This window comes from Nyctereutes procyonoides, unplaced genomic scaffold (genome assembly GCF_905146905.1).
Source record: "Nyctereutes procyonoides isolate TBG_1078 unplaced genomic scaffold, NYPRO_anot_genome, whole genome shotgun sequence".
Classification (NCBI taxonomy): Eukaryota; Metazoa; Chordata; class Mammalia; order Carnivora; family Canidae; genus Nyctereutes; species Nyctereutes procyonoides.
Window position 1 is genome coordinate 42890730 of NW_026575140.1, and position 27282 is coordinate 42918011.

Sequence of the window (27282 nt, forward strand, 5' to 3'; positions counted from 1 at the left end):
ATTTGTTGTAGGAAGAGGCAACATGGAACAATGGAAAAAAAGCATACTTTTTTGAGGTTTGACTGGTCTTTAGTTGGAATTCCTGCTCTGACATTTAAATAGCAGTGTGTTGGGCAGCCTGGGTGGCTCAGCGGTTTAGCACTGCCTTCAGCCCATGGTGTGATCCTGGAGACCCAGGATCAAGTCCCATGTTGGGCTCCCTGCATGGAGCCTGCTTTTCCCTCTGCCTGTGTCTCTGCCTCTCTCTCTCTCTCTGTGACTATCATAAAAAAAATAATAAAAAAATTAAAAAAAAATAAAAAAAAATAGTGTGTTTGGGTACGTTACTTAACATTTTTTGTTTTTGTTCCTTATCTATAATGACAGTGATAATAGATATCGTGCAGAGTAGAGGTAAAGATCTGCTGATCCTAGTGTTGGGAACTTAGAATTACTGGTCCTCAATAATTGGTAGTCATTGGTATTCAAAAATGGTAGACTAAAACATAGCTACCCGCTTAAAGGCCTAGTTCCACTTGCAGAGATTGCAAAATGGCATTTATGTCAGTAATATTAAAATGATCCCTCTTAAGTTGGTCTAAAGGTTTTAATATTTTATAGTCCATGATCATTTTGCTTACTGAGGTATGGACGTGCATGTGTTATGGGAAGCCTGCTAATTTAGTTTCCCATGCTGTGAAATGCTCAGAGGCATATGAGTTCACAGTAGATCAAACATCATTAATGATCTGAAAGTTTTCAAAACGCTGGTTACAAAGTAACTTTTTATGCTTTGTGTAATCCTAATTCACCATTAAAAAAGTTGCTATATATTAATGCTTGTTCCTATTTGTCTGTATGCTCAAGAAGAACTTTTAATAAAAAGACAAAATCTAAATCTTAAACTGAAAATTGTATTTCAAAACATATTTTAAAAGTTTAATAATCAGAGAAGTTATCTTATCAGACATGGCCTGCCAAATTCAGTATAAGGTTTTCAAATGAGATTTATTATCTTTTAAAAAGACCACAGTAAAAAAGGACTCATGATGATTGGCGAAATGAGATGAAAGGATCTTTTAATATAAATGAAAACACAACTCTTTACCTTTGTTGGAAAATTCTGAACACTTCTTTTCAAACAGTTTTTGTTCTGTTACTTTTATCACTAAAAGAACAAAAACAAAAATACTCATGTTAAGATTTAGCATAGAATATGAATAATTTCTCATCCTTGGATAACTTCATGAGAAAAAGATAATTTGAAGTAATACATAATAGGTATAAAGTACAAAATGTAATACCTTATTTTATCTTATTTAAAGAATAAGCACCAGATTTTTAAAAAGCCTGATTATCAGGCTGAAGGCATATTCTTTTCCTTCATATTCAACAAGAATCCCCGAAGTAACATATCCTGGGAAAAGATATATGCTTCTTATAATTTTTTTTCTTTTAAGATTTTATTTATTTATCCACGAGAGACAGACAGAGAGAGAGGGAGGCAGAGACAAAGGCAGAGGGAGAAGCAGGCTCCATGCAGGAAGCCTGACGTGGGACTTGATCCCGGGTCTTCAGGATCACACCCCGGGCCAAAGGCAGGTGCTAAACCACAGAGCCACCCAGGGATCCCTATAATTTTTTTTTAAAGATTTTATTTACTTATTCATGACAGACACAGAGAGAGAGAGAGAGAGAGAGAGAGAGAGAGAGAGAGAGGCAGAGACACAGGCAGAGGGAGAAGCAGACTCCATGCAGGGAGCCCGACATGGGACTCGATCACGGGTCTTCAGGATCATAACCCAGGCCGAAGGTGGCGCTAAACCGCTGGGCCATCGGGGCTGCCCAGCTTCTTATTCTTTAAATAAGATTTCCATTACATGTCCAGTAGTGCCATATATAAAAAAGTCTATCAGATTTAAATTTGGGAAAGATTATTGAGTTTATCTCTAAAACTGAAAACATTAGATATATTCTAATGTTTAGAAATAAGGAATCAGAGAGATGCCACTGAAAACCCATGAATTTTTCTTACTTAGTTTTTTCATTTTCCGCATTTCTCTTTGTAAGAAACAGGATGCACAGGAGATCCCAAGGATATTTTCAAGCTCTCTACTGCCCTCCAAAGCCTAAAAGAAAGACATCTTAAATGAGTTAAGTTCTCTACATATAGAGCATTACTGGTAAGTCTAGTTATCAGTAATGTTCCTTTCATTACTGTTCCTTTCATCTGAAAAACTTAAACTCTGTGGTAAGAAATTTAACTTTTGCTGGCAGGTCAACACTGCAAACTTTAAAATGTGAAAAAGCCAGATATTACTAAAAGATTATGGTTAGTATTCATATAAGAAAAGAAATTCTCGTGAAAAGTAAAATAGACATATTCCCTGAAAATTCTTTCCTGGATTGGATTCTCCAATCTGGGGCTTCTTTCCTATTTTCTTTTTTCAAATGAAGTAGTAGACATATGAAAAATTATACGCCCCAAAGGAAAAAAGAAAGTTAACCTGGGCAGCCCTGGTGGCTCAGCGGTTTAGCGCTGCCTTTGGCCCGGGGCGTGATCTTGGAGACCTGGGATCGAGTCCCATGTCAGGCTCCCTGCATGGAGCCTGTTTCTCCGTCTGCCTGTGTCTCTACCTCTCTCTCTGTGTCTCTCATGAATAAATAAATAAAACTTATTTTATTTATAAATTAAAAAAAAAAAAGCTAACCTGTATACTGCTTAAATTTTGCATTATTTCCATGATTTCTTCTGATGATTTCTCAACTTTAGATAGCAACATCATGAATCTATAAATGAAAAAAATTAGCAAGATGAAGCATTTAAAATAGCAAGTCATTTTCACACCTTTAATTCTTTTAAAAAGATCTGATTCAGTTTTCTAATCCTTTTCTTTACAAAGTAGTGAAAGATGTAAATGTCTTTCATCCCTTTACAAACCAACCTGTCTTTGGGATTTTTGCTTTCATTTCCTCTGAACAGTGGGAGATGTGAAGATCTAGTTAGTTGGCTTGCTCCTTTCTCCACAGTTCCACTTTGAGAACCCTAATATACCATCTCCTTATTTACCTTGATCTAAGCCTGAGTCAGGGTTACCCAGGAATTATTTTAAATAAAAAAGTAAGTTTGATGGCTTTGATAATTTCAGAGTGAAAAAAGGTTACAAAGGCATTCTTTTAAATTTGAAAACAAAGGAAACTTCATTTGTAATCTTATCTCTGAACATATCCCTAGTTAGCATGTTAGCATACAGGAAAAATTCTCTTAGGTATTTTAAAAACAATTTCTATAATTTTATATCATACTTTCTTTCCTTAATATAATACATATACTTTTTGGCCACATCACCCATAGGTTTATAATTTTAAAGGCTGCACAATATTATATCTAGTAAACATGCCAAAGATGATTTAACTATTCCCTTATTGTCCAATTTTATGATCTCATAGCTGTATATGATAATCTACATCAGTGCAGTCTAACAGAAATAAAATGTATGCCACAAATGTAATTTAAAATTTTCTAGTAGACACATTGAAAGAAGTAAAAAGAAGTGAACTTAATTTTAATAATATATTTTATTTAACCAACATATCTAAAGTATTATCATTTCAACATGTAATCAATAAAAATTATTCATGAGATATTGTATGCTTTTTTTTTTTCCAAAATCCAGTGTGTACTTTACACTCATAGCACATCTCATTTCAGACTAGTCACATTTCAAATGCTCATTAGCCATGTGTGGCTGGCTAGTGACTACTGTTTCAGAGACCACAAATCTATGCTATTGACTTTATGAAAAAAAAAAAAAAGAAATTTTATTTAAATGCTTTTCAAAATTATATCAATATTATCCATTAACATTTCTGTGCTATTAAAAATAAGACTGATATGTTAAATTTTCATATGCAACAAATATGTACAATATGTTCCCTCCAAGTAAAATACATGTATGCAAACAAGGAATGAAAAACAGCATTTATGCAAAAACTAAAATTTATGTGAGGAAAATGGAATTGCAGGTGATCTTTTTTCTTTAAAAATTTTCCTTGATTATCAAGTATTTTCAATGAAAAGCCTTACTTATCACCTGAACCTCAGTTTGAAAGAGTGTCATAAAAGAAATCCAGCTCCTTCCATTGAGCTCCAAAAGCCTCAAGGAGCAAGAGGGCTTAAGTGACTCCCACCCATGGCCGGGAACCTCCAGTTTCCCCGACATTATACCAATGCTACTACTGCCTCAAGGGGGCAAAGCTGAGGCAAACCGGCTATTTCACCATGAGAAGCATTCCGAAGGGCTCTTTACCTTGCCTTCTTTTCCTGGGAGGACTGAAGTGGCAGATCCTCTCTACACTATCTTACCACACCTTAAGCAACTGATGATACTCCTTGTTGACCCTCATGTAATTATGTGGGAAGGGTGGGTCCTGCAGGGTTGCTATCCAAGGGGCTCTCTGTTCAGATAGAGTAAGATGTAAATGGAGTCCCCAGGAATCGTACAATGTAATATCCCCAAAGGGTCTGTTAGTAATTCTGCCTCTCAAATTAAGATAGTTATTGAGGGGCTCAGTTAGGCAAACTGTTTTTGACAACCTTGGAGAGCTAGCTGTATGGCCTGAGTATCAAATAACTGGGAAAACTATTTTCCAGGATATCCTTCACATGCCTGAGCTGCTTTTAGAGGAAAACTTGTCTTCACTGCATGACCAGTGGACTAGGTGACAATACATCATTCTTCTCATTTTTATTTTTTTAATTTTAATTTAATTTTTAAGTAAACTCTACATCTAACATGGGGCTCAACTCATGATTCTGAGATCAAGAGTTGCATGCTCTACTGACTGAGTCAGCCAGGTGACCCCCATTTTTATTTTAATCTCCTTCTTCTCTTCCTCCTTCTTTTACTTCTTCCTAGATGAAATCAACTCCTCCCATCCTGACTGCAACCAGTTTCATGGAATGGGTACACACATATGTTTCAAATCATTCTGTTACAAACTTTAAATATATATAATTTTATTTGTCAATTACACTTCAATAAAGCTGGGGATAATAACAAAAAGAAAAGAAAGTCCCTTAACCTTCTGCCACACACATGTCCTTCTAATGTGTAATCCTGGATTTCCTACCTATTTGTTTTCTTCACTCTCTGGCCCAAACTGTGAGTGCTACAAGAATCTTACAGCAGATTTTTTTTTAATTTTTATTTATTTGTGATAGTCACACATAGAGAGAGAGAGGCAGAGACATAGGCAGAGGGAGAAGCAGGTTCCATGCACCAGGAGCCCGACATGGGATTCGATCCCGGGTCTCCAGGATCGCGCCCTGGGCCAAAGGCAGGCGCTAAACCGCTGCGCCACCCAGGGATGTATGTAATCATATATTACAAGTATATGATTTACTTGGCCCTTGAGGCTGTTTAATTCTTTTACTTAATTTAATGAATTTTCCCCCCATAAATCATTGCTTAAAATAATGGTCCAAACCCAATCTCTATTCCTCCGTACTGAAATTAAACTCTTATATTCAGATTTCTGCCTTACCACTCTACTGGTACTATACTCTCAAAGGCCACAAATGAACTCATAATTAATTCCATTACCAAAAACTTATATCAAAAGTCACTATCTGTAAGAGACTGTATTTGTATATAATTTCAAGAAACCTGAAAGTTATATGTACATTACAGGGACAAAATCCTCAGATTTCCTTTATCCTCTTAATACTTACTGTGTCTTTTTTTTTTTTTTTTAAGATTTATTTATCTATTTATCATAGACAGAGAGAGAGAGAGGCAGAGACACAGGAGGAGGGAGAAGCAGGCTCCATGCCAGGAGCCTGATGTGGGACTCGATCCCAGGACTCCAGGATCGCGCCCTGGGCCAAAGGCAGGCGCTAAACCGCCGAGCCACCCAGGGATCCCCCTACTTACTATGTCTAATAGAGAAAAAGGTAAATAGGTCACAGAACCTCTACTTATCTGTTTATACTTATACTTATTCTGTTTATCTAAACCGATTATTTTGGATGATAGCTGGACTGTAATGATGAAATATATTGCTAAGTTTCTTTGAGCTCTTTCTAAAGTCAAAGCATGATACTTGTTAACTTCACAAGCTATATCTTAATCTTAAAAATAACTCTTTGGTAAACATCTCCATTTTACATATATGGAAACTAAAACACTAATTACTCACAGTTACATAGTAAGGAACACAGTCATTGTGCATTCTTTGGGATTTTCTATATATAGCATCATGTTTTACTTCTTACAACAGCATGTGTGTGAATCTACAATCTGAAAATAAAAAGTTTAATGGAAGTAAACCCTGCAGAAGGACAGTCTCCATTGTTGCATTTTCATAGCAGTGACAGTAGCCAGCAGCAAATTTCCAAGAGGAAGAAAAGCCAATGCCAGTGAAATATATAATATATTTTCCTTTCAGAGTACAAAGGATATAGAAGTTCACATAAAATATTAACGTGTAGGTGTTTGTTTATAAATGAGCTTTATTGACCTGTCACTAACTGCTTGTTTTCTGGGGAAAAAAAAATTTAAACCTAGAATATGGAACTATATTTTCCTGTTGGAAGAATTCTTATATTTAAAACTTGCCAAATTGATTAACAAGGTATCATTTTAGGATATATACTAACAGAAAAACAAAGAATGTAAAGGAGTATACACTGTATGCCATCTTTGCATAAAAAGAGAAATCAGAAAAAAGAAATGAAACAACTTAATTTTATAAAAATAAGCAAAATGTAAACCACAAACTAATGAATTTGTTTACATACAGGGAGTAGATAGGAAAAATGGGGCAGGGAGTGACACTTTTCTGAATATACTTTTTTGTTAAGTTTTGGCTTTTAGAACCATATTAATGTTTGACATCATTTAAAAGATTAAATTAAAAAAGATGAGAGAAAAAATTAAAATTGAATACAAACAGAAGCAAGAAAACCAAACTATTTCAAGTGAATAACTAATTCTTCAAACAAAGAACTAATCCAAGTAATGTGGAGAAAAAGGAACCCTCTTACACTATTGGTGGGAATACAAACTGGGGCAGCCACTGTAGAAAACAGTATGGAGGCTCCTCAAAAAGTTAAAAAGAGAACTACCCTATTCTTCAGTAATCGCATCACTGGGTATTTACCCTTTAAATACAAAAACATTAATTCAAAGGGATACATGCACCTCTATGTTTACTGCAGCACTATTTACAATAGCCAAATTATGGAAGCAGTCCAAACATCCATCAAATGATGAATTGGATAAAGAAGATGTGACATATATAAACAATGGAATATTATTCAAAAAAGAATGAAATCTTGCCATTTGCAACAACCTGGATGGAACTAGAGAGTATAAGGCTATGTAATATAAGTCAGAGAAAGACAAATACTGTATGATTTCACTCATATGTGGAATTTAAGAAATAAAACAAACAAAGGAGAAAAAAAAGAGAGAGACAAACCAAGAAACAGATTCTTAATTACAGAGAACAAATTGATTTTTGCCAGAGGGGAGCTTTGTGGGAGAGATGGGTGAAATAGGTGATGGGGATTAAAAAGTACAATTATCATGATGAGAAATGAGTAATGTTTAGAATTGCTGAATCACTATATTGTACACCTGAAACTAATACAGAACTGTATGTTAACTAAACTGGAATTAAAATAAAAAACAACAATAAAGAACTAACCCAAGTAGTTTTGAACATAGTAATTTGCCTATATACTGTCAAATTAAAGTAAAAAAAAAAAGACTGCAAACAAATCTTGAATGCTTTGCAGGTTTGTTTTTAGCAGTGCTATGAGTATAGGAATTCTGAAATTATTTTGTGTTTGTGGTAAGATCAAGCAAATGTGAAAATACATTGATGCTGTTAGGAGTCAAAGACACAGACTCCATAGCCAGCATGGGGCTGATCTCATGACCCTGAAAACGTGAGCTGAGTCGAAATGAAGAGTTGGCACAGACAATCCACTAAGCCACCTAGGCAACTCATCCTGCCTGCCTGTTTGAATTGGAATGTTGTTCTTCTACTCTTGAACTGGGATTTACAGCATCAGCTCCCCTGGTTGTCAGGCCTTTGGATCTGAAATTGAATTACACCACTGGCTTTCTGGGGTCTCAAACTTGTGGATGGGAGATGATGGAGTTAAGCCTGTGTAACTGCATGAGCCAATTCTTAATAATCAATCTCTCTATATATATGCAAGTATATATATATAAATCATTATCAATACATTTTAGTTATTTCTTAAAAGATTTATTTATTTTAAGGGTAGCCCCGGTGGGCCCAGTGGTCTGGCGCTGCCTTCAGCCCCGGGTGTGATCCTGGAGACCCAGGATCGAGTCCCATGTCAGGCTCCCTGCATGGAGCCTGCTTTTCCTCTGCCTGTGTCTCTGTCTGCCTCTCTGTCATGAATAAATAAATAAAAACTTAAAAAAAAAAGATTTATTTATTTTAGAGAGTGTGTGTGCATGCATGTGAGTAGGGGGAGGGGCAGAGGGAGAGGGCAAGATAGAATCTCCAGCAGACTCCCTGCTGAGCATTGTGCCCAATGGCTTGATCCCACGACCCTCAGATCATGATCGGAGCTGAAATCAAGGACTGGATGATTAACCAACTGAGCCACCCAGGCACCCCAATACATTTTAATTATCAATAACAATTACATCAATGCCATCTTATCATTAAATATATTTTATTAATACCTTATTATTATGTTATTACACATATATGTATCTGTGATTGGTTCTGTTTCTCTGGACAATCCTAACCTATACAATTGCCAAAACAAAATATAAAATGCTATGATCCTTTAAAACTGATGTGCAAATAAGAAATGTTCAATTTCAGATTTTAAAAAACCAAGTCTTTAGAATGGCTTTACAAGGTAATAAAAGAAATCTAAACAAATAGAACAAATGAAGGACGCATTACAAAAGCTAGTAAAATAGCTTTGAGTAGGATTAAGTAATTTTATAATGAGTAGAAAAAACAATCAGCAAGCCATAATTTTTATCTATTGTAAAATATCTTGGCTTGTCCTTAAGTTCACTTATTCTAGTATCAAGTCATGGAGTGATATATATAAATAACTGGGATCTTTAGAAATAAATATTGAGAGAAATTAAATAAATATAGGCAAATTCCTAAGTGAACCATAGGTTCTTACTCCCTTGCTACTCGAAAGCTCACTGCTAAGATATCTGTTGTTAAAAATCTGGAGCTGTAAGCAAATTGATGGGTTCAGAAGAATAAGGAAGGGAAGAAACTATAAACAGAATAGCTTAAGTGGAGCTGACTGAGGGGAAAGCAAGGGTTAAGTTTGGTTGCTTACATGGTTATCACTGTTGTCCAAAAACATTTCCTCCTTCACTGTCTACTTTTACTCCTAAGTTTGTTATACTTCATATAATTATATCAGAAATTCATTTGGTTTATTTAGCAGGTATCTGCTTTCATTTTTAACTTATTAATTTAAATTCAATTAATTAACATATAGTATATTATTAGTTTCAGAGATAGAGTTCAGTGAATCATCAGTCTTATATTACACTAAGTATCTGCTTTCAAATATAAGATTATACATGCCTCAAAAATTGTTACTTGTCACTTGCTCTCCCTGTATGTCCTTTTGTACAATTTGAGATTTTTCTGTGTGTATATAATGCCAATTTTAAAATGTATTTAATAAGTTAAAAAGAATGCTTTCCTTTTTTTTGGGGGGGGAGATTTTATTTATTTATTTATTTGAGAGAGAGAGAGAGAGAACCAGTGGGGGGAGAAATAGAGGGAGAGGGAGGGAGAATCTGAAGTCGACTCTGTGCTGAGGGAACCACACTCAAACTCAGTCTCATAACCCGGAGATCATAACCTGAGATGAAACCAGGGCTGGACACCTAACCAACTGAACCACCTAGGCACCCCAAGAATGCTTTCCTTTTAATATCTAGTTGATATTGGCTTCACTGAAGAAATGTGAACTTTACTTATGGGAAGGAAGGTGTAGTAATTTACAACAAAAATATTAGTGGGACAGGGTGCATGAGAATATCTGGAGTTGAGGGAAATGTGGCTAGGAAAAGTATCTAGTAAAAGTAGATAAAGGGGGTATGATGATATAGATGTCAAAAGAAAATTTCTTTGAGAAACTTTTCCCTTTGTCCCTGTTGTACTCTAAATGGCACTCAATTTTTATATATTTTAATCTAGACTACTACTGATTAATACTATAGTTCAGCTATATTATGAGAAAAAGAGACTTCTGGCATTATAACCATAAATTATAATATTTGTATGAAAAATGCATTCTGAATTTCACTCAAATGATTTTTAAAAAATTTGAAACATAACACATAACCTATTTCTAAGTTTGGAAAGGTATATTGACTTACAACATAAGACCATAAGTTCCCAATGGGAGAAACTTTATTTTCTTCTTTACCTATCCATCATATTGTATGGCAAACAGTTAATATAGCTGAAAGGGTAAATGAGCTGAACATATGAACTACTTTAACTCCCATTCTGCTTAATTCAATTTTCCAGCCTCAATGGATAAATATACTATTCTTTCCAGATTATATATGGGAAGTAGATATTTATAGATAATATCTTCATTCAAGGCAGCAATGGCTGGCCAATATGAAATTAGGTGGGTACTGGCATATAAGCCTCCTGAGTTCCTCTGGATCTCTTACTCTGTTGGCTTCACTGTGTTCCTAGCTCTTGAACCAACTATTTGTTAGGCACTATGTTACCAGATGATGGATTACTTTTCCATCTATATAAAATCTGAAAAGGTGTTTTCTTCAGTTTTATCTTAAGCTGGTCTCTTATTCATGGGCTGAGAGACTGTACTCATGAGTATTAAAATTGAGATATCACAGGGGCTTCTGAGTGGCTCAGTCACTTCAGTGTCTGACTTTTGGTTTTCGCTCACGTGATAATCTCATCTCAGGGTAGTGAGATTGAGCCCTACATGGGGGCTAAGTGCTCAGTGGGGAGTCTGCTTGAGATTCTCTCCTTCCCCCTCCCTCTGCCCCTCACCCCACTTGAACTTTCTTTTTCTTTCTCAAATAATCTTTTTTTAAAAAAGATTTTATTTATTCATGAGAGAGAGAGAGAGAGAGAGAGAGACAGGCAGAGACACAGAGACACAGGCAGAGGGAGAAGCAGGCTCCATGCAGGGAGCCCAACAAGGAACTCGATCCCAGGTCCCCAGGATCATGCCCTCGGCTGAAGGTGGCGCTAAATTGCTGAGCTACCCAGGCTGCCCTAAAGAAAGAAATCTTAAAAAAACATTAAGATACCATGTATTATGATCACATGAATACTGTAAAACACATCACAAAATATTTTACTTCTTAAAAAAAATGTTTGAACTCAGGTGTATTTTTAAATTTCTGCAAATAAATTATTTCTCTTAAATGTTCACTTTAAGAAATATCCTTTTCTTTCAAGATACATGTATTTATGATTTCAAAAACAACAGACTTACTCATCATGGTCTTTTGTTGTAGATTCCTTCCTTTCGGTTAAACTGAGGTGGTTCAGTTTTTTCCTCTTTTCTATATATATGCAATAAAAAGAAGAACTTAAAGTTAAGGGGAAATTTGTCAAATTCTAAATAGAATTTAGATTGCCAAAGTTTAAACAAAAAATAAAAGGATAGACTAATGAAAGGAAAGTAGGAAAATAACAAGTATCCTGGAATTTGCTTTGGGAATCACTATTATCAACTTTTCAATAGCTATTTTTTTTATTTCCCAATATCCCAATTTTTTATTCATGATGACTTTATACAGAAAAAAAATCTTTACTAGATAAAGGATACTTTCATCAAATATTTTTTTAATTTTTATTTATGATAGTCACAGAGAGAGAGAGGCAGAGACATAGGCAGAGGGAGAAGCAGGCTCCATGCACCGGGAGCCTGACATGGGATTCGATCCCGGGTCTCCAGGATCGCGCCCTGGGCCAAAGGCAGGCGCTAAACCGCTACACCACCCAGGGATCCCTCATCAAATATTTTAATAAAAAATGTCATCTTAAAGTTTCCACTTTGTATTATTTTACCCCTATTTTTTGCCTCAAAGTTAACAAGGAGTCGGTGATATTACCATCTACAAATAGTGAGTTTCTAGTGATGTCACAGTATAATAAATTTGATAAATGTGCTTGACTTTAAAATGCATATTGAAAAAATGCATAATGACTTAGTAAATTCTTGGAAAGATCCTCTGTGTGAGGTTGAAATGTAAATTTGATTTTACAGCTCTAGCAGGATATGTTTGCACTTACTGGTGGTCAAATAGATAATTGTTTTATGAGCTCTCCCTTTCATAGTTGGTTCTACTGTACTTCATACTATAGTACACCATAAAATTTAAACAGTTTGATGTATAATAAGTATTTGAGGACATATTAGCAAAAAGTTTCTTAATGGCTTATGTGTACTGGCCTTTAGTAAATGTTTATTCAATGAATAAACAAGCAAATGAATGAATAATCCAAACTGTTTACTACTAATGAAAAAAAGCCCAGAGAAAAAAATTTTTTAAATGCATCATTGGTGACAACCTCCTTACATTTTGTATTTTCATGTTGTTCCATTTGTTCAACAACTGGCACAGGAACTATTACTTAACTCAATGTCCTTATTCTTCACAAAGGAAAAACAGGTGAAATAAATTTTTATTATTTAACCCCATATACTCATAATACTATATTTTAACACATAATAATATAAAATTATTAATGAGGTCACTCATATTCTCTTTTTCATATGGTCTTTGATATCTGGTGTGTTTTAAACTTGTAGCACATCTCAAATCAGATAAGCCACATTTCAAATGCTCTATATGTATATGTATAGGATATATAGCTCTATGTAATACAGCAGGAAGATCCAATACTTTTAGATGAAACCGAGTACACACACACACACACACACACACACACACACACACACACAGAAACCGAGTACACAGATAACACAAAGGCAATTTCTTTAAATTTTCAAATGTAATTTATTAACGTATTAATGTCTGGAACAGACTTTCCAATGCTGGTTTGTACTTTTTTCTTCACTTAATTTTTATTCCATTACTCTTACTTGCACCTATTACTAGAGAAAAAGCTTATTTAAAGTATATTTTCTGGGCAGCCCAGGTGGCTCAGCGGTTTAGCGCCACCATTGGCTCACGTGTAGCTCTTTACCACATGTTAGTTGTGGGGGAGGAGAGACAGAGGGAGAGGGAGCAAGAGAACCCTAAGCCACAGAGCTCAATGCAAGGCTCAGTCTCACAACCCTGAGACCATGACCTGAGCCAAAATCAACAGTCAGATGCTTAACTGACTGAGCCACTGAGGCACCTCAGTAACTGGAATACTCTTAATGATATATTAGAGTCCAGTCTCTGCTAAATGATCCAAATGTTATTCTCAGAGATATTAAAACTCCTATTTAACAGTTGGAAAGTATATTAGAAATATAAGTCCTTCCATGAGAAGATTGAGATTAATGCTATTAGGCTATTGATTACTTTTTATAGGACAAGATATCTGATCCCCTTACAATAATAAAAATGTTTCAGCAGGCATTGAACACCTGGTGAAAATTCAAATAAAGCATTCTTTTACTATTTCTCACCTAACTTTATTGACTAATGGCTCTAAAATGTGAAAATTAATTACAGTTAAAGGAACAAAATATTTTAATATTTAATTGTGGAGCTTTATTGAATGCAGATAGCATAGCACAAAAGTCAGGAAATTAGTATTATTAACCTTTAGGCAAAGATTTTCTGAGAATAAGGTTTCATGTGTATCATGGGATTTCATATCCAGCTTGATTTTATTTTTTGAGAAATGGATTTTAATAGACTTTTTCCTCAGAGTTCTTTAAAATCATCAATAAAATATTGTTACTGTTTTTCCCTTTAATCCTTTGTTAAATAAACTCTTACTATTGGAATTTAAGGATGTAGACGAGTCAAATAATGGAAAGTTAATAAACAAGAGTGGTAACTAGTACTTTGGCTAAATTTCTAAAGCACAAGTTTTTCTCTTTTTAGAATTAAAGGCTATTTTGAATAATTTAGTTATGATACTGGTTTTGGTTTTTGGGGGTTTTTATTTTTTTGTTTTTGGAGAGAAGCCATAAGATCCAAAGTAACAATGAGGGAAATTATTGTTAATCAGTTTCTGAACCAACTTAGTGATATGAATATCAGAGAACAGAAAAAAAATATTTTTAAAGATTTTATTTATTTATTCATGATAGAAAGAGAGAGAGAGAGAGAGAGAGAGAGAGAGAGAGAGGCAGAGACACAGGCAGAGGGAGAGGCAGGCTCCCTGTGGGGAGCCTGATGCTGGACTTCATCCCAGGATCCTGGGATTACAACCTGAGCCAAAGGCAGATGTTTAACCACTGAGCCACCAAGGTGCGCTGAATTGGTCACTCTTACTCCCATTTTACAGATGAGGAAACATAGGGCACAGAATAGCCACATAACTTACCCAAGCCCTAAAGATAGTAAGCGGCAGAGTCAGGATCTAATGCCAGTCATCTGGCTACTAAGATTGTTTTCTTAAGCAGGATGCTATGCTTCTTTAAACAGGTTTAGGCAGGTATGATGCTGCTTCAAGACACATATAGTTTATAGTGGGTATGCATCTTAGGCATCATCATCAAACCAAACATTATGAGTTGAGGAAAACCTTGACTCAGAGAGGTTCACGTGATTTGTCTAATGTATTAAACACTGGTAATTTTTTTCTAAAAAGAGTTATTGGGAGATCAAGTTGCTGATAGAATGAAATGAAATCAAGGAAGAAACCAAGAGTCTGATGCTCAACCAACTGCACCACTCAGGGATCCCAAAATCATATATTCTTTTAATTAACTAAGTTATTATTATTAAACAAGAGTGGAGAGTGAAGAATCTCTTTAGAGAATCAATTAATGAAAAATAACAATGTTAATGGTTCCTTTTTTAAAATTCAAAATACCTTTATTGATCCTATGGAGGAAATGTAATATTCTTAAAATATTACCTATATTATTGAATAGAAAGGTAAAAATGAGAAAATTGGAATTGCTTTTTAGCTACTAAAACATTAATACTTAAGAAGCAGAATGGTAAGTTTTAAAATCTTTCACCCAAATTAGATTGTGGACCACATTAAGAAGCATTTGGCTCATATATCTCAAACTGCTCATCATATATTTAAACTCATAGTAATTTATCAGTTCCTTAGAAATACATATTGTCTGTTCCTTCTCCCACTTAAAAAGAGATCAATCTTGCCAGAGGTCTACCATTTGGTTAGTCTTTTCAAAGAATCTGGTTTTGATTTTGTTACTTTATCATTGCCTTGTTTTCTATTTAATATTTTCTCTTTATATCTTTTATTTCCTTTCTTGTATTTTGTGGGATTTGTTCTATTCTTTTTCCATCCTTCTAAATTGAATGCTTGGCTTATTTGTTTTCAATCATTATTCCTTTCTAAATACATGCATTTATAAGCATAAAGTTTCCACTAAGAACTGTTTTAGTATAATGCAGTGTTTAGGTGTAAAGTTTTCCTGTAAGTTTTCTGTTGTCATTATCATTCAATTCTAAATATTTTATATTTTCCATTTTGATTTTCCTGAACAATGGATTATTTAGAAGGCTCTAGGTTTTCAAACTTGTGGGCTAAAATTTTTAGAGGGCTGCCTTTTTATTGCTGATTCCTAATTGCACAGAATTTTGGTTGAGAAGGTGACAGCAATTTTAGTATGTTGAGACTTCTTTGTGATTGCAAACTGGTTATAGTTTTGTAAAAGTTCTAGGTCATGCTTTATCACGTGTTGGGTATCAGACTTGTTTGACCACAGCTCATTAGATCACGTTTGCTTAGCTGTGTTCAAATTGTTTATAGCCTTCTTAAGGTTTTATCTATTTCATCGTTTTTGAAGAGGTACTTTAAAATTTACTATAAACTAGGGATTTGTGAGTCTCTCTTTGTAATCTGGCCCTATTTCATTAGGTTTTATTTTTGTTTTAGATGCACATAGTTTCAGGAATTTTTTTTTTTTTTCTGGTAGTGACTCTTTCCTTCTCTCACTAGGTAAAGATTCCTATCATCTTCAATAAGGCTTTTTGCCTTAAAGTCTATTTTGGTCTATACCAATATACTTACACCAGCTATTCTTTTTTTTTTTTTTTTAAAGCTAATACATATTTTTTCTATCCCTTTACATTTAATTATCCTATGTCTTTTTTTTAAAGACTAAATAATAATGATATCAATAAAAACAGCGGAAATATGTATTGGAAGCTTACTACATGCCAGGCACTGTTCTGAGTGCTTTCTATATATTACTTTATTTAATTCTCACAAGAATTCTGAGGCAGATATAATTATTTTCCCCATTTTTACAGGCAATTAAAAAAAATTACAAAGTCAATTAACAGATACTCTTTTCCCTAAAGATTATAAGAATCTTAAAACACTTTAGCTCCTTTCTGTTCCCTCATCAATATTCCATGCCATTACAGCCTATTTGCTTTTAATCCCATCTCAAATTGTTTGTCTTTTGCTTTATAGTCAGCAGAATTTGTAGTCACATTTCTGTAATTAGACTTTTTTTTAAAGATTTTATTTATTTATTCATGAGAGACACAGAGCGAGAGGCAGAGACATAGGCAGAGAGAGAAGCAGGCTCCATGCAAGGACGCTGATGTGGGAGTCGATCCCGGGACTCCAGGATCATGCCCTGGGTCGAAGGCAGACACTCAAACGTTGAGCCACCCAGGTGTCCCTATAATTAGATTTTAAATTAAATTTACTAACATGTTTGCTAATTTATTTTCTTCACCATTGCTCTTTGTATTCCATTCCTTTACCTGAGGCTCAGTTTACTTATATGAGGTTCGTTTTTTAGTAGTCCCTTCAAGGAGTATCTATGAATGGTAAATTCTCTCAGACTTTGTCTGAAAAAAATCTTTTATTTATTTCATCTTCACTTCCTGAACAAAAAAATTCAGTTTTGATTTTTAGTTGGTATTATTCCACTTCCTGCTGGAATCTGTTGACACAGATGAGAAATTCACTATCAGTCTGTCATTCCCTTGTAGGTTATATGTCTTTTCTCTGGTGGCCTTTAATATTTTCTTTGTCTTTCATAGTTTGTAGTTTTACCGTGATATGACTAGGTGTGGATTTATTTTCATTCATCCTGCTGAGACTAAGTATGCTATCCAACCTGGAAATTCTCATCTTTCCTTAACTGTGAAATTGAAATGATGAAAAATTGATAGTCCTTTTATCTTAGAATACTGCCTCAGCCCATTCTCCCTATTTCCTCCTCGTGGAACTCCTATTTGACATATGTTGGAGCTTCTTATTCTACTCATCATTTCTCTTTACCATTTTATCATATTCTCCATTTCTTTATCTCTCTATGTTATTACATTGCTACAGTCCGGATGATTTCTACAGATCTAATCTATTGTCTAATTCCCTAATACTCTCTTTGACTATGCAAATTTATTGTTTATCCTTCCACTCTAGTTATTAATAAGTCTGATGCATCCTTCCTCTTTACTGAAAAGCATAATAGTTTGGAGAAATTTGATAAGGGGTAGGGGAGGGCAGCAATTTAATGATACACACACAAACACATATAACAATGAGAAACATATATGATGATAAGTAAATAAATATATATCTCAAATGTATGAACTGGAACCACTCACCTCATTTTTGGCCCACATATAGACTCTAAGTAGAGGGAAGATGTAGAAATAGATTTTTCTTGCTTTTATAAGTACGAATGTATTTAAATTTAATACTAAGTCACCTGTCCGCATAGTACACAGTTCAAATGTATATAGAAAGTACATATAAATACCTAGAGAAAGAGAATTCCAGAAGGAATATAGGTTGAGAGACCTTCAAGTGCAATGACCTTGTGGCAGGAAGGAGTTTAGCATGATTGAAGAATAGCAAGAAAGTAAGAGTTATTAAAGTAGTGTAAACATGGGAATGGTAACAGAAAATGAGACAGACGAGATGGTCAGGTATTTGATGATGTATGGCCTTAAAAGTCATGATACAGTTTTAAATTATATACTAAGTGTAATGGGAAGTGAATTGTACCTAAAATGCCCTTGAAAATGCTATTTAAATAAAAGTGCTTATTTCAGTTGCACCTTATGTTTGTACAATATTTAAAAACTGAGAATTGTTAATAGAAGTTATGAGATCATTTGGAACTTAAATTATTTCAGAAGAATCAGGCTTTCTTATTTCTAAACATGTACAAGATGAAATATTAAGACAAGCAATGTAATGATTACAAGTGACATAATGTGATATAAGATCCTAGAGAATTCTCCTATGTTGAGACTTTTCTATGTGAGACATATATATCAGAGTGTATGAAACATATATATATAGTTTAATGAACCAGTGTAACCACTATATAAGTTAAAAATAGAATATTACCAGCACCCCAGGAACCCTTGCTATATGACTTTTTAAAAAAGAGCTTACTTAGTACAATAATCTGTATAATTATCCACTTAAATGTCAACCGGGATCATGTGACTAATCTTTTTATGGGCAAAAGGAATGTTCCCTTAAGTCCATATTTAATTTCAATATGGAAATCAAGTACGTATCCACTTAAAATCTATTCATATTTCAGTATAGAGATGTGCCATCTCTAAGACACTAATTTTTAATTTTAAACAAAGGATATATTAAGTGTATTAAAAACAGATAGAGCTTGAAGAAAATGTATACATCTTCATACATTTTTGTGAAAGCAAACCTAATAGTAATAGCTGTAAGATAAAAAGCATTTGATTAAAGTAAAATAAAAGTCATTCAAAAGTTTAAGATCTCATTATGGGTTTCATTACAAAAAATTAGGTAAAATGAGATTTCTTTGTTTCTGTGTAGCTTCTAGTATATTCTTAGCACTCAATAAATGTTAAACAATAAAATATGAATTAGGCTAATCACAGCACATCTAAAATATATTTTATTAAATTTGAGCCTACTTAGAATTTTACATTATAGAAACTTGACATGTCAATGATTCATGACCTTTTATAATATTAAAAATTAAATCTATGAAATCTAGATTCATATATCTTTTAAATAAATATTTTAGCAATAAACTACCAGAGAATAAGAAATATATATTAAATTAAACTAACAATATTTTTAAATAAACAATTCCATATTAAAATTAGGTTATTCTTTAGTGGAAAACTATAAGTTTTTTGCAAATGTATTTAAAATAGTAAAAGGAAAGACGGTAATGAAATATAATAAAAGCAGGCTATATAAAGATAAACGAAATGTGGATAAAACTAAATGGACAACATGAATAAAAATAACATTTAGAAGTATCTCTCTTAAACTGTAGTGCAGCAGTACCTGAATTATATGCTCTTTAATTATGCAAATGATGGATAGCTTGTTAAGGGGTATATCTGTAACCATTATAATTGATAGTAGCTGAAGGCAGTCAGACTATAATTTCTGTTTAATGGATGGGATAGTAAGAGAACAAAGTCTGCAGTAGCATTTTAAAATAAGTACCTAGAAAGTTTACATTTATATCCAAAGTAGCACCTATATTCTAGCCTTCTTTACATCAAATTCCTTAAGAAAAAAGAAAAAAATAAGCTGCAAGATCCATAGATTATTAAATAAAAATTCTGATTTAACCAATAACTAGAAAAATATTACAATAAATGGAAAAGAATGTTCAACTAACCGTTTGATGGTTCATTTTTGTGCTCTTGTTCTTTAGAGCTTGCAGAAGCAGCAAATGGGCTCATCTGACAAGTTCCAGTTGTTGGAGAATAAGTTCTAATACTTTTCTTCCTTGTGATTTTTGAAGAATCAAATGACTGAAAATAAATATTTGAGACAAAAATACTTATGTTTAGTTCTTTGAGAATGCTTTTAAAACTTGCAAAATTCAAACCAGTATTATTTTCCTTGCTCTTTCTTTTCAGATTTTAAATGTACTAAATTATCACCTTTGTAAATAAACTCAAATATCACTTTGTAGATATTTCAGCTCTCCACACTAATTAGGGCATCTCAATTTGATATTTGTGAAAATTTAATATTAAAGGTTTACTACCTTCTGAGATGGTATTTCCAAACAGTTTAGAGATGCTGACTCTTCCAGTTTTATCTTGACTTTTGCTGTCTGCTAAACCTGAAGTATAATTATGGAGCCAGGCCAAGAAAACTCTCAGAAGTTTCTTAGTAAAACCCACGAGGAAATCCTAGGAAGGGTAAGTGCTTTCTTAAACGTTCATAAAGTTGCTCTGACACAGTGACTTGTCTCAAGAATAACCAAAATAATGTTCAAATGATGGAGTATGGCATTTAAAGCCCTTGAAAATTTGGCCTTTCCTACAGGATATCCCCCTATTCTCTCTGCAGGTTTCTCCTCCGTGTTCCTACACACCTTGTGCATACCTCTTATTGGAAACTACTGTCTCCAATAAAATTAAAAATTATTTTAATAGTTTTTACATTTCTGTCTGCCCCATTAAAATTTGAATTCCTGAAAATAAATATTTCTTCATCTTGTACCCTAAAAGTAAAAATGTGTGATGAATGAATGATGTAAAAGGAATAGTCCAGTAACCTTGGCCAAACTACTCTACTCTGAATTCATTTGTTCATTAGTTAATTAATCTAATATGAAATGACACCTGTAGGCCCAGTCACTTAGATATGCACACTTCGGCCTCAGCTCATTCTGTGATCCTAGGCTAGAATGCCTTTTCTTTCTTTACCAGGATCAAATCTTTCTTTAGTTTAGGTCCCATTTATGATCCACTTCCTCCAAACACCATTTATCACACTATTAATTGCTTGCTGTTCTGAATTCCTTTTAAACTATTTTCTGTAATGCTTACTAATCACCCAGCACTTGCTAACTAATGTGTACAAAGAAAGAGAACAAATTGTTCTGGCCTCGTAAACAGCAGAGAAGAGATCTAACAGTAGTATGAGTGCTACAAAAATTGAGAGAAAGGGAAAATCAAAGTGGGCTGTAATAATCTTATAGAAGGATTCTTGTGAGGAGGAAGGGTGAGGCTTTGATAAGCAGAAATAAAAGGTGTGAAAACCTGAAATCTAGAAGTGCTACATACAGCACAGGCTGGATTTGGGGGATTAAAAAAAGGGTCTGATGGCTTATGATGTTGCCAACGTTGTAGAATTAAACTTTAGTTTGGAAGCTGACTTGAAATTGTTATATAATTCTCCACTGTCAATGATTCTTTATTTCTAAGACACCCTGGCAGTAATAGTGGCTGTGTCACCTTGTACAATAATCTTGATATTAGTTCTAGAATCTATAGCATCAATTTTTTTTTTTTACAGTTAAGGTTTTAAATGATAAATACTTTTTTATTTTGGGGAAACAGAAGGCTTTCCATTTTTTATTTTATGTATCCATAGTAGCCACAAATATAACCAATATCTTTTTTAAAAATCAAACTGTAATATCAAGTTCTAACTCTAAAGCAATCTTTTTGTAGGGTGAAAAGGTTTTAAGTCTCTTTATCAGGTGGTTATTATTACCTCTCCATCTTGAGTTCTCACCTGTTTATATGTATTCAGTCATAAACTATGACATTTATCCAATCCTACCCTACCTTTCCAAGAATTTATTGCCCAGAACCATTTCACTGTGTATGTACAAGACATGAAAGTCACTACACTAATGTACATTTATGTCAATCTGTTTTCCTATTTTATCAAAAATTTATTTTTTCAATTGCCAGATATCTAAACATTACAACTATAGATCATACATTTTTCTTTGAAAGCCATTTTCTAGCTTTCATAAGTCTGCGTGTGCACACATGTGTGTGTATTTTTCCCCCTTCACCTTAAAATACTGAGCCTTTATTGGGGGGGCGGGGAGAAAAAAAATGAGGCTTCTCTTCTGCTTTCTATTTTTGGCCACCTGTGTTGGTTAAAAGGAAAAATATCTGTCTACAATGACTATACAAAGAGGGAAAAATGAAAATCTACCTTCCCTCACTATCCTACTATATGTTCTTTAGTAAATAACACATTTTTATGTATCTGGCTACTGATATACAAAAAGGCATAATCTTACTTCTCTAAGATTTTTCCCCTCAAAGTTTTATCAAGGTCCTCTAACTTTAAAACCCCAAAGATGCTTAAAAATGATCCTAGAACTTATGTAATCCACAGCAGGAACAGTTAAAATTGGGATTTCAGGGAGGAGTGAGCTACTAATTGAGAAGTCCAGCCTTCTTTCCACTCAGCAATGAGTACTAGCTCCCAGATCCTTAGAAAACAGAGGAAGAAAAGGTGAGAAGACTAGATTTGGCCAGAGAAGGGAAGGAATTCAGGATGTGAATAAAATTAGGGAAAGGAAAATCAGTAAGTCACAATTCTATAGTAATTTTTAACTGCCTGTAATATTTAGTGACTCCTTAGAGGTATTTAATGTCATTATTAAAAAAGGATTCTATTATCAGCCCAAATATCACTGTACTTTTATAAAGAGTTCAAATCTTGTATATTAGCAAAACTAAAATTTGGGCATTGATTTTTCTGTCTAAAAAAAAGAAATGAATGTTCGCTTCATAATTTCAAATGTAGATGACATTTTCCTTTAGTATCTTTCACAAATTGTAGCTTGCTTTGTCACTTTGTTTAAAGCACATTCTACCAAAAAGGTGCCTATTTTTCATGGATTTTTAGCTATTATAAACAGTCTAGAAAGTACTAAGGGTTTTTTTGGGGTGAAATACGATGGAAAAGGTCTGCTATTATTATTATGAAGTACTATCCTATGTTATCACTGAAATATTTAAAACACAGGTACTACAGATATTTGGACAACCAGAAACAAAAGAAAAATTAAGGCAACTAAAGGAAGATAATTCTTTATAACCTTCACACTGGTTAATTAGGTCACTGGAATGTATTACCTAAGATATTATTATCCATTATTAGTACTATTAAGGAATTTATATTATAACACTCTAAATACTAGCTGTCTCAGGTACTTTTCACAATTTGGACGTAGGGTTCTTAGAACAGTCCTAGAGATCAACTAACTTCTTCAGCTACTATGATTATCATCCTTCATGGTTCTAATAATGCTGGGGTTTCGTTGCTATTATTTGTAATGATAGTTATGGAAACAAAAGTATTTCACACTAATCTCAGTGATCTTACAGAGATAGCAGAGAAAAACTATAACTAATATATTAGATCTACGGTGATAGAAATGTTCTATTTCTTGACTGGGTGTTTGATACACAGGGGTATACATTTATTAAAACTCATTGGATTGTACACTCAAGATCTGTGGATTTTTTTGTTGTTTTTTTGTTTTTTTTTGTTTTTAAAGATCTGTGGATTTTACAATATATAAATTTTACTCTGATAAAAAAAATTTAATGAAAAAAGAGAAAACATTGGCTAAAAAAGTTGAGACACTGGTATTTCTATTTATATTCATTATTGTTCTGCAATTTAAAAATGTTTAAATATTATTTTTTAAAGATTTATTTATTTATTTTTTAGTGAGGGGAAGGGCAGAGGGAGAGAGAATCTTTAAGCAGACTCTGCGCTGAGAACAGAGCCCGAAGCAAGGCGCAATTCCACAACCCTGAGATCATGACCCGAGCTAAAACCAAGAGTCAGACACAACTGACTATGCCACTCAGGCATCCCTAAAATAATAATTTTAATATTAAAGATAACACTATTCTGTAACTCTCTTGAATGTAACCCTCAATAAGATGCTAATGAAATGTTTTCATGGCTGTTTCCCATCATTCTTTCACATATCCTCATATTTTTCAGAATATAAAGTGAATTCCACCCCAAATATATTTTTGTCTGTTTATTAAAATATAGTTTACATACATTAAAATGCACAGATTTTAAATGATCACCTTAAGAGTTCTGACAATCGTATACTCTGATGCAACTATCACCAAAGATATAGAACATTTCAACCATCTCAAGTTTTCTTGTAAATCCTTCCACTCAAATTCCACTTCCTAGCCCATAGGTAACCACTTTCTAATTTCTATAATCATAGATAACTCTGTCTATTCTTGAATTTCACATAAATTAAGTATGTAATTTTTGGTTTTGGTTTCTTTTGCTCAACCTATTTTTGAGATAGTCTACATTGTTGCATGTGGCAGTAGTGTGTTCCTTTCTATTGTTAAATAGTACTTTTTTTAATAAATATATCAGGATTTTTCTACCCTCCAACTGAAAGTGATTTTGGTTATTTTCATTTTGGGATTACTATGAATTAAGTTGCTAACAACATTCTTGTATATGTCAGGGTGCCTGGGTGACTTAGTCAGTTAAGCTTCAACTGGTGATTTCTGCTCAGGTCATGATATCCAGCCTAGGTCAGGATCCCCAGGCTCTGTGGGGAGTCTGCTTGATATTCTCTCCCTTTCCCCTTCTCCCACTCAAAGAATGCAAACTTTCTCTCTCTGGAATAAATAAGTAAGTCTTTTTTAAAAAAAATCATTCTTGTACAGGTCTTTTGTGGATACATCATTTTATTTCTTTGGGAAAGCTAGGAATGGAATTGCTAGGTTATGGGATAGACAGAGATTTATACTCTCTATATAAAACAAAAACTGCAGTTTTCCAAAGTATTTGTGTCACTTTTTTAAAAAAAAGATTTTATTTATTTGAGAGAGAGAGAGAGAGAGAGAGAGATTGAGAGAACAGAGGTAGAAGCAGACTTGCTGCTGAGCAGGGAGCCTGATATGGGGCTTGATCAACCTTAAGTACTGTTTTAGTCATTCTCATGTGTTTTTTTTTTTTAAGATTTTATTTATTTATTTATTTATTTATTTGAGAGAGAGCACACGAACATGAGTGGAGGGCAAGGGGAGAGAGAGAACCACACTCCTCACTGAGTGGGGAGCCTGATATGGGGTTCAGTCCCAGGACCCCGAGACCATGACCTGAGCCAAAGGCAGACATTAAACTGACTAAGCCACCCAGGTGCCTTCTTGTGTGTGGGTTTTTTTTTTTTTTTTAAAGTAATCTGTACTCCCAACATAGGGCTTGAACTCATGACCTTGAGATCAAGAGTTGTATGCTCTACCACTTGAGCCAGCCAGGCACCCCTAGTTCTGCTGTTTTTTAAAAGCCACTCTGTTTTGTTATTAGGCTCTTCTAGTGAGCAGGCATGGTATCCATTTGTGGGTTTCATTTGTATTTCCAATGATAAATGATGTTGAACCTTTTTCATGTGCTGTCCATTTAAATATTTTTTGTGATATATTGGTTTAAGTTTTTGTATGTTTTTATTGCACTTTTTAAAAAAATACTTTATTTATTTATTCATGAGAGACACAGGGAGAAAATAGAGAGAGACAGGCAGAGGCAAATTCCCCATGGGGAAACTGATGCAGGACTCGACCCCAGGACTCTGGGATCACGACCTGAGCCAAAGGTAGACACTCAACCACTGAGCCACCCAGGTGCCCTGTACTGTCTTTTTATTGTTTATTTATACATTGTAGATACAAGTCTTTTGCCAGATATATGCATGACAAATATATTCTTTTCAGTCCTCAGCTTGCCTATTTCATTTTCTTAATGGTGTCTTTTGATGAGTAGAAATTTCTAATTTTGATAAAGTCTAACTAACTTTATCTTCTATAATTAGTACTTCTGTTGTATGAAATTTTGCCTACTCTAAGTCTCAAAGATAATTTTTTTTCAAAGATTTTATTTATTTATTCATGAGAGAGACAGAGAGAGAGAGAGGCAGAGACACAGGCAGAGGGAGAAGCAGGCTCCATGCAGGGAGCCTGATGTGGGAGTCGATCCTGGGTCTCCAGGATCAGGCCCTGGGCTGAAGGTGACGCTAAACCGCTGAGCCACCAAGGCTGCCCTCAAAGATAATTTCTTTTTTTTTTTTTTTAATTTATGACAGTCACAGAGAGAGAAGGAGAGAGAGGCAGAGACACAGGCAGATGGAGAAGCAGGCTCCATGCACCGGGAGCCCGACGTGGGATTCGATCCCGGGTCTCCAGGATCGCGCCGTGGGCCAAAGGCAGGCGCCAAACCACTGCGCCACCCAGGGATCCCCTCAAAGATAATTTCTTATATTTTCTTCTAGAAGCTTGATGCTTTTAACTTTTACTTTATGCCTATGACATTTCTTGAATTAATTTTTGTGCATCAAGTGAGATAAAGATAGAGGCTATTTTTTTTTCCATATGGATATTTAAGACTTTCTTTTTTCCTACTGACTCAGCCCAATATTTAAAAACAATTCAAGGGTGCCTGGGTGGCTCAGTTGGTGAAGCGTCTGACTCTTGATTTCTGCTCAGATTATGATTTCAGGGTTGTGGGATTGAGTCCCACATCGGGCTCTTCATTCTGTGGGGAGTCTGCTTGGGATTCTCTCTCTCTCCCTCTCCATCTGCCCCTCCTCCCTTTCTCTCTCAAATAAGTAAATCTTTTTTTAAAAATTTATCATATATTTAATCAACTGTAAAGATAATATGAACCAAAAAGGGTATTAGAAATTAGATGTTGCCAAAGAGAATGAAGATTCATAAAGCATTTAAGTAATTACACTAAAGGAAAAACAGTTGTGTTATATGGAAGGAAGCCTGGGATCATATAATAGTTTTGCTGTGTCCTAGCTGTGGACATTGTGCTATTGTGGGTACGCCACTTACTCTGAATTTTAGTTTCCTCAACCAAACTAGCATATCATAAGAATATTAATGCCACCTGATATGGAGGGGCTTCTAGAGCTTGAAGGAAGGAGGACAAGGCAGTGGAGTTCAACTTTATTTTTTTTAATATTTTATTTATTTGTTTTAAAGATTTTATTTATTTGAGAGAGACAGCATGAGAGGGGGTAGTATCAGAGGGAGAAGCAGATACCCCCTGAGCAGGGAGCCTGATGACATGGGGCTCGATCCCAGGACTCCGGAATCATGACCTAAGCCCAAGGCAGATGCTTAACTAACTGAGCCACCCAGGTGCCCCTGGAGTTCACCTATAAGAAGTCTGCGAGGGCCTGGAATCTGTGTCCAGATCTGGTAGGGTATTCAATATTGGGAATGAGAGGTGGCCAAACGGGAAGAACATGCAGAAGCACATATGCAAATAACACTGGTACTACAAATGAATGTCTAGACTATCATGCCAAGGAATGCATACTACTCCAGCCCAAGAAATGCCACTTCT

At 34.4% G+C, this 27282-nt stretch overlaps 1 protein-coding gene across 1 annotated transcript in view; it reads right to left on the reverse strand.

The window, feature by feature from the left end:
- The window catches only part of ITGB3BP (integrin subunit beta 3 binding protein), a 69354-nt gene that overhangs the window by 12966 nt on the left and 29106 nt on the right, over positions 1-27282 (reverse strand). The window contains exons 3-7 of the mRNA XM_055305035.1: positions 19790-19925; positions 11504-11573; positions 2691-2769; positions 2015-2108; positions 1088-1147 (exon numbers count right to left, since the gene is read on the reverse strand). Of these exons, the coding sequence (XP_055161010.1) occupies positions 1088-1147; positions 2015-2108; positions 2691-2769; positions 11504-11573; positions 19790-19925 (439 nt within the window). The remainder of the gene's footprint in view (positions 1-1087; positions 1148-2014; positions 2109-2690; positions 2770-11503; positions 11574-19789; positions 19926-27282) is intronic.